Source organism: Mobula hypostoma, chromosome 4, assembly GCF_963921235.1.
Source record: "Mobula hypostoma chromosome 4, sMobHyp1.1, whole genome shotgun sequence".
In the NCBI taxonomy this organism is placed as follows: Eukaryota; Metazoa; Chordata; class Chondrichthyes; order Myliobatiformes; family Myliobatidae; genus Mobula; species Mobula hypostoma.
In genome coordinates, this window is record NC_086100.1 from 83,453,336 (window position 1) to 83,462,751 (window position 9,416).

Genomic DNA, 9,416 nt, shown 5'->3' on the forward strand with positions numbered 1-9,416 from the left:
CCCTATTTTAGGTAACATATTTTTTCCTCCCTCTTTCACGGATCGTGCGTTTCAAATTTGGAAGACTAAGGGTATTTCACGGTTTTTGGATTTATTTTTAGATGGTTCCCTTATGTCTTTTGAACAATTATCTAATAAATATAATTTACCAAGAATACATTTTTTTAGATATCTTCAAGTTAGAAATTTCCTAAGTACTATACTTTCTTCCTTTCCAATGCTTCCTCCTACATATATTTTAGATACTATAATTAATCTTAATCCATGTCAGAAAGGTGCAATGGCTATTATTTATAATATTATTATGAAACTTAGGAAAGCTCTATTTGATAAGATTAAGTCAGACTGGGAACAAGAACTGGGTTCTATTATTTCCGTGGATGACTGGGGGCAGATTTTACAATTAGTTAATACTTCCTTTATCTGTGCTAAACATTCCCTAATTCAATTTAAAGTTGTTCATAGAGCACATATGTCCAAAGATAAATTAGCTCGTTTTTATTCTCATATTAATCCTTTTTGTGATAGATGTCCGGGGCAGATAGCTTCCTTAACTCATATGTTTTGGTCTTGTCCTACTCTGGAAACTTTTTGGAGAGACATTTTTAATATTATCTCAAAGGTATTGAGTATAGATATCTCTCCTCATCCTATTACTGCTATCTTTGGATTACCTAAAATTTCCAGTAATCTTTCCCCTTCAGCCCGTAGAATGATTGCATTTCTTACTTTAATGGCGAAAAGATGTATCTTACAACATTGGAAAGAGCCTAATGCTCCAACTACCTTTTTTTGGTTCTCCCAGACGATATTATGCTTAAATTTGGAGAAAATTAGAAGTAATCTTTATGATTCCTCATTTAAGTTTGAACAGACCTGGAGATCTTTTATTCAATATTTTCATTTAATGTAATTTTTTTTCCTCTTTTGTTTCATATTTATATTCCCTTCTTGCTTTTTTTTTACTGTTTTTAATGGAGGTTGGGTTTGAGGACGTGATTTTAAGTTTTTTAGCTCTACCTGTTTCCAAGTTAGCCCATTGCTTTGCTTTGCTTTTAGTTTAGTTGCACGGTGGGTTTTTTGGGGTTTTTTTTTCCTTTTCTCTATTGATATATATATATATATAAAATTAGTATACTATTATTTTACCTTATTATTTTATGTTTAAATTGCACTGTTTGTATCAATTTTTTTCGGTATTAATATTTCCTGTAATTTCTAACAGTGTATTAGTGCTTATATGGTTTACCTTTTGTATACTTATTTAATAAAAAGATTTAAAAAGAAAACTTTAGTCCGACCGCATATGGAGCATTGCATGCAGTTCCTTCTGCCTCATTGTAGGAAGGATGTGGAGACGGTAAAGAAGAGGTTGACCAGGATGTGCCTGGATTAGAATTACGAGTAATAAGGAAAGGTTGGACAGACCCGAATTGTTCCTCCGGGATCATTAGAGGCCGAGGAGACGCCTGACAGAGGATTTTAACATTATGAGAGGCATAGATAGTCAAACACGAGAGGACATGCTTTAAGGTTTGGGGCAGTGGGTTGGGTGGGAGTTTAAAGGAGTTTTGTACTTGCGGCCCATTATGCTGCTGGTGTTTATGCAGCAATGAAGGTGCTCCGTCTCTGTCTGTCCATACCATAGCACACAGATACAGAAGGATTCTTCATTGTTGTTTCCACAACAATTTTGTTTGACCGGTCAAAGTTGTTAGCCCTAAGCTGAACCACTAAACCTGGACTGTGCTTAGTCTGGCCTCTACCCTTTGACCTGTTTGACATGGGTGACCCTACCAAGAGCCAAAGCATAAACCCTGGCTCCAGCAAACACAGCTCTCCGGGTCACTGAGGCTCACAAGCCTCCAATATCTACGACAAGGTTACGGTCCTTGCGGAGGCAAGCAGACTTGTGGGGCAAGTTTTTTTTTTAAACGGAGAGTGGTAGCTGCTTGGAATAGGTTACCAGGGCCAGGGGTATTAACGAACGCAGGCTGTATGTTGGAGTTTAAATGCTATTAGATAGACACATGAATCTGAAAGGAATGGATGGATAGGGATAATACACAAGAAAAGGACATTTAGTATAAACTGGCTTGAAGATCAACACAACATCATAGGCCAAATGACCTGTCCAGGTCTGTACTGTTCTATGTTCTAACTCATTCTACATTGATTGCACTGCTACTGAAAAGCACCCAGCAGCTGGAGAGAAACAGACAGAAACAGGCTCTTCAGTCCATCAAGTCCATGTCTGCCATGAAGCACCCACTTTTGTACTTATCACACACTAACCATTTTACTCCCCCCAGATTCCCATCAACTTCCCCCAGATTCTACCACTCATTTAAATCAGGGGTTATTTTTAAAGGCTAATTACCCTACCATCAGCCATTGGAATGTGGGTGGGAACTGGAGGTCGCATGATATCACAGGGAGAAAGTGCAAAGTCTACACAGATAGTACCAAAGGTCAGGTTTGAACTCTGCGTTCAATCAGATTGAACTGGTCTTTGGAAAAATAAGGCAGTAACTCTACCAACTGTGTCACCACTCTGCTGGTTCCTTTGTTTTTTTTGGTGGGTGGGCTTTAGATTCACACATTTGGAATCTTTTACATAAGCAGAACACTGATACAACAATTTCTTACAAGCTCTGTGAGGGAGAGACAAAAGACATGCGAGATTCACAGAAGGTAAGGAAGGTCACACACCGACTTATCAGTGGTAGTCTTTTTGAACACAATGTTTTTGGGAGCTGGAGGTGGAGGCATCATCTTCGTAACAACCACACTGGGTGCAGGGATCTTCTGAAGCTGGGGAGTACTCATCTTTCCTCATGTAAGCAGTCAGGGAAGCAGAAACAGAGAGAAAAAATGATCAATATATTAAATGGCAAATTGATGTTAAAACCAATACCTTTAAACAGACTGGAGTCTAGAAATTATAAATGGTAATGTTAAAAGATAACTGTTTAGAATGCTCACAGATCAGAATATAACCCATTTAGTAGGCCAAGGGAAGTCAATGTATAACTTAAGCACTTCTATTTTAATATTGGAAATGGGTAATTTCTAAACCAAATTCAACAATTAAGTAATATTGTCCAGATTATTTTAACCCATTCCCTTACATTTTAGGGTTTATGGTTAAATTTTTTTTTTATTTAGACTATTATTTGTGTTTTCCCCAACAAAATTAAGTGTAATCTTATGTGTATTTATGCACAAGCTCACAGGACAATTTACCTTGACCAATTAACTTCGTAAGCAGTACATCTTTGGTATGTGGGATCAAACTATAGCACCCCGAGGAACCCCAGACGCTCATGGAAAGGACATGCAAACTTCTTACGGACAATGTCAGAACCGAACTCCAAACTCTGATGCCTGAAGTAGTAATGGCATTGTGCTAACACACAATATTGATCCATGGATTCTACCTTACCATGGCATCTGTGGTTCAATATTCCAAAAAACAATATTGCAGAGCCCCATCCAAAATTCTAAATGATAACACAACATTCTACTAGATAACACTGTATTATAGTGGAAACTATAATATTTCACCTTACCCTGTAGCATTTAAGAGCGCGCTGCAACATTTTGACATTTGACATGAAATTCTAGCAGGTGATGCAATATTTTGGGAAATGTAACAATATGCTAGGGTAGAGTACAGCACTTAAGATTATAAAGTTGTGTTCTACAGAATGGTATTATGTTCTAGGGCAGAGGGCGGCATTCTAGGGTATGTCATGGTACAGCATTCTAACATATGGGAAATTGTAAGAGCAGTGTAACATTATTAGATACAACATGCCTGATGCTTTTCAGAGAGATTACTCTGCCTGCATATCCATCAACTTCACCAGTTTATCAAATCCATCAGCCCCCATCTCTTCCTCTTTGTACCTAATCTATTTGTATATGATCTCTTTAAGAAGTAGAACTGGCTTCCGATTGTCCTGTCTTGTGCTTTAATGCTTGCCTCCCCACTTCCATCATTATCACTGTTGGTGCACAGACCATTTGTGGCTCTGTGTGGTCGGAACAAACACCAAGCCTCCCCGTCACAGCAATCTAATGAGGTCTCAGCCCCAGATCGCGCTGCTGTCCCTTTGACTCTGGTTCTAAACGTCTCTGATAACCAATTTAAAGTGATACAATACAAAGGTATTTAAAACAGCTTTAAGCAATATTCAAAATGCATTTAATGAAAATAAAATAATTAATCATTTAATATTAATTAAACAAGATGCATAAATTAGCTACCCTTTTGCAGATGGTGACCCTATTCAGAGTGGGATTTATACTATCTATGCCGGATGCTGTTTCTTGCTACACAGTTCAGGGTCTTTGTGTTTATCTCTGGGCTCAGGGATGAGGCTAGCAGCAGGGAAGGAGGTCAGATGTGTTAACAGTGTGGTTGCACGAAAAAGCAATGGCCTATGAAGGACACACTGCTAGCACTTCCCTTCCGAAAGTTTCTGCCTACTTATACATTTTAATACCATTGCTGTTGCTACCTGTGCTCAACTTACTTAGCATTTAGACTCTCTTAATTATACTGACCACCTTGTTTTTCATTAATTTCCCTTGAAATTTGAACCCTTCACTAAAGAGAAACATTTGCTAGATTGGTCTTCATAATCCTGAAAAACTTAGTTTCAATTACTGAATGGTTCTTTTTTCCTGTTTCTTCATTTAAAACTCATAATTTATCCTAAAACTATGATTTATGCAGCACTATAAAATAAAATGGCTTGGATCTGTTGTCCAGGTGAAGCATTTGATAATTAGCTTAGGTTGAAGAGTTAAGAGGTCTTAAGTGGGCTGCTCTACAGTGACAGATGTGACGTCAATTTGATTTCGAAAAGCATCTGTGAGTGAATGTTACTGCCACTTGCACTATTTAGCCAATTGCTTTGCATAGTAGTTCATGAGTGCCATGCATACACTTCAAGTTCATTGTCATTCAACTGTAAACATGTATACCACTAAACTAAACAATGTTCTTCGAGATCAAGATGCACAACACAGTACATATAAACCACACACACAACACATAAAGTAATATTACTACAAATAAATTAAATAATGAGATATATTTATGTACAAGAGAAAACCTGCAGATGTTGGCAATCAATGTAATGCATACTAAATGCTGGAGGAACTCAGCAGGCCAGGCAGCAGCTATGGAAAAGAGTAAACTGTTGACATTTCAAGCCGAGACCCTTCATCAGGACATGAGTCCAGGGAGGTGACAGGGAGTTCCGTAGTCTTACAGTCTGGGGGAAGCTGGTTCCTATTTTAACAGTTCTTGTCTTAATGCTATAGTATCTGCTGCCTAATGGAAGTGGTTCAAAGAGATTGTTGGACAGACGGGAAGGATCATTGACAATGCTAAGGGCATTGATCACCGGTGGTGTACAGGCTTGGTTGTTAGTCACATCATTCTTTATCAGTAGCGATTGACATCAATGCTACTAAATAAGATCCTGCTATCACTACATGTTAATCATTCATGGTAACGCTGCTGTAAATAATGTTGGTATAAAGCTCAAAGTATTGTTGTGAAGCTTGGGTGGTATATGAATGTTAACAATTGGTTTCAGGCCATACTCCATGGAGCGGTGTGGCAGGCTGCTCGTGAAAACTGGGTTAATGATGCCATGACCTTAATTACACCGATTAGGTCATTAACAAACAAGAAAAAACCTGCAGATGCTGGAAATCCAACAACACACACAAAATGCTGAAGGATCTCTGGAAGGGTCTTGGCCGAAAACGTCAACTGTTCTCTTTTCCATAGACAGTGCCTGACCTGACGAGCTCCTCCAGCATTTTGTGTGTATTGTTAGATCGTTAAACTTCTTTTGTCTGTCTGCAAACAGATATTTGATGTCGTGTTCATTTTAAGTGCTACTTGATCATCTCATATGGAGGACCTCCTATATCCCTGCAGGTGGTGGATGGTGTTTCTTACTTACACCTCATTCACCAAAATCCAGAGCCACGGAAAAACTTCACCCACACACCCTAATGATGTCCACCACCAGGAAGTGTGTACATTCCTGCAAGAACTATGATATAACCTCAAATGGCATTAGATAGCAATAACTAATATTAGATATCATGAAATTGAACCTTATGAATATGAGGTAAGGCAATAGATTACATCTTCAAGTTGGCTGGACAACACAATGGTGAAAACGATGTGGAAGCATAAATTTTCTATCTAATGCACAGGCTAATCATGTCATCACCAAGTTTATGCTTTCTGACATGACCAGCTTTAGACCTCTAAACCTTTAAAGATTTTTTTCTTGATTGATATTAGGTAAGAAGTTGATAAAAAAAAAAGTATAGAGCGATTACTCAATCCTATGCACTAGACATATTCCCCAATTTATTAAGCAATTTGCTTTAAGACAAAATGGATAGGTTTTGATAGAGTACCTTAAACAATCGACCTCAACCTAGGACACCACGAACGCTTGGAAGAAGAATCCCTTGGTAACACCTTTCCTTCTTCAGGTGTTTATGTTAGTCTGCGTGTGAGTCTTTATCTTGGATTGTGGTGACTGAAACACTGATAGTAGTAGGTCAGCAATTGGACAAATTATATTTGCCAGGCATCAGTACTTAAGTCGATTATTATTTACGATAAGGAGACAATGCAAGTCCAGCAAATCCTACCCAAGGTTACAACCCTATATAATAAAGCCTCTTTTAATAATCTTTTTATTGAACCATAGTCTGCAAAAACATGGCAGAGTTTTGATAATCTGTCAGCTAACTGGAGTAAGGATAGAGCAAGGCCACATCCCATTTACTCATGAGCTTCATTACTGACTTATAACAATATCCTGATGCTGAGCTTTTATCACTGTCGGATATCCCCATCTTTATATGAAAGCGAAGTTACTTCAAAGATTCAAAGTACATTTATATCAAAGTATGTATAAATTATACAACCTTGAGATTTGTCTGCTTACAGACAGCCACAAAACAAGAAACCCAAAAGAACAAATTTACAAAAAATGAAGACCAACCTCCAAAGTGCAGAGGAAGAAAAAAACACAAATCATGGCAACAATAGAAGGGAGCCAACTTGAATACTTAGATCTGAATCCTCAGAGCAGCCCAGAGTAGGCCCAAAGCTTCAGTCTCAGTTCAACTGAGCCTTTGCGTATTTATGGTGTGCAATTCTAGGGGAGCTCATTTAAAGTTTGCAAAAACTGTGGTCCAGCATTATTAATCAACATGAGAGGTTTTTTGCTGCGGAAAAGTCAATGCAATGGCTCAGGCCGTTAATGTAGAAATTCCACATTAAGCATCTTAACTACTTCAGACACAATTGCAGACGGGAGATGGGTTGAGTAGGATTGTGACCAGTAACCTGCTATCAATTTGTCTTGCTCTGATTTTCAACCTTTCCCTATGCTGGATGGTGTGGAACACTTTTTGAAGACCATTCAGGCAGCTGTGTAAACTTCACAGCCTTAGATGATTCCACTAGGTCTGTCAATGCGTCAGAATTTTGTCTGAATCTCCATCCAGTCCATCATGGGTACACCCTCCCAACCAATGAGCGCATCTACATGAAACGTTGTCACAGGAAAACAGAATCCATCATCAGGGATTCCCAGCATCCAGGCCATGCCCTCTTCCCACTGGAAGAAGGTACAGGAGCCTCAGGACCCACACCACCAGGTTCAGAAACAGTTATTACCCCCTCAGCCATCGGGCTCTTGAAGCAAAGGGAATAACTTTACTCAACTTCACTTGCCCCATCACTGAAATGCTCCCACAACCAACTGAATCACTTTCAAGGACTCACCATCTCATGTTCTCAATATTTATTTTTTATTTATCATTATTGTTTGTATTTGCATAGTTTGTTGCCTTCTGCACTCTGGTTGAACACCTAATTGGGCGATCTTACATTGATTCTGCTATAGTTATTATACCAGAGATTTATTGAGTATGCCCACAACAAAATGAATCTCAGGGTTGTATATGGTGGCCTATATGTACTTGGATAATTAAATTTAGTTTGAGCTCTGTACTTAGCTCCGACTGTAGGTACTTGATATAGTTGTCCCTCTGTTCCGTTCTAGACAGAGAACCACTTGCCAGTGTGAGTTGTCATTGACCATCTGACTGTTCAGGATCATAAACATTGTGGATCCAGCAATTTCCTCATCTCTGTGATACGTCAGGATAGCAAGGCTTGCATGATGATAGAGTATACATCCTTTCTGTTCAAAAATAGGAAGGTTTGGAGTTATTTCCTGTCAGCATTATGAGTGACAGCACAATTACTCTGATTTTTTGGAATTTGAGAGTAGATAGAATATAAGATTTTTTTTGTATTGCTGCTGTTTTCCAATAGGGTAAGTGCTCCTGTTTCCTGGATGATCAAACAAGGAATTTGTTACCTCTATATTTTATAATGAATTCATCACTTCATGGATTTATCAGAAAAAAATTTTTTAAATCTATTTAAATAATACTTCCAACAATGCATAGTCACCTGCCACTGTAATTTAAGAGTGAGTGGGATTTGATAATGGTGGAACAAGGAAGCAGACTTTGATTTCTGTTGATTGAATAAAACAACCAGTATCAAAGTTTCTGTATATCACACCCAATGTTTCTATTTTGGAAGGAACGTTTGGCAAGACATAATAGGTAGCTAATATGATATCATTTTAAAATATCAGTACAAGTCAAAGGGGTCTGCTGGAACTCTTGAATGGAATAGTTTATCTTTTCTGGTTTCACCAAGCATAGGGATAAGGTAAAGAGAGGCATCCTATCTGATGAACAGCTCATATTGAACCATCTAGTTCTTGTTTGTACAGTCTGTAACTTTTAACACTGGAAATAGAAAAGCTCAAATGTTTAATTCAAGAAAAAAAATCAATACACTACAAATCAAATACAAATTACCTGATCTGGAGAACGGGGTAGTGAAGCTAGAGACACTCCCAGTCAAGTTCCTCTCTAGTTACAATGGTTAGCTCAGTCATTTTATACTAAACTCTTGCCAGTATTATTAATGGCTATTTACATCCAGGGATGCCTTGCAGCTATCCTTGTATTCTTCTATCTTGAATTAGTTGCAATATAAACAGAGCTTCATTCAAGAAATCACTCCTGTCTACATTCAAGTATTTATTATAAACATAAGTTTGGATTTCTATTGTATCCTCCTATCGTATTTCTATTGCAATTCTATTGTATTTCTAATGCACTCTTGAAGTGGATGAAATGCAGTATACAAATTGTACAAAACACATTCTTACAAACAGCAAGGAAATAGCAACAAATTTAAACATTTTAGGAATAAATAGTGGTCAGGACACCATGAAAAATGTTGTAAGTTTTCAAGTGGTGCCTTGGGACAT

At 37.9% G+C, this 9,416-nt stretch overlaps 1 protein-coding gene across 1 annotated transcript in view; it reads right to left on the reverse strand.

Moving 5' to 3' along the window:
- The window catches only part of LOC134344856 (beta-arrestin-1-like), a 44,603-nt gene extending 41,774 nt beyond the window's left edge, over nucleotides 1-2,829 (reverse strand). Inside the window, exon 1 of the mRNA XM_063044963.1 lies at nucleotides 2,713-2,829. Within this exon, the coding sequence (XP_062901033.1) occupies nucleotides 2,713-2,829 (117 nt within the window). The remainder of the gene's footprint in view (nucleotides 1-2,712) is intronic.
- Nucleotides 2,830-9,416: the final 6,587 nt, after the last annotated feature.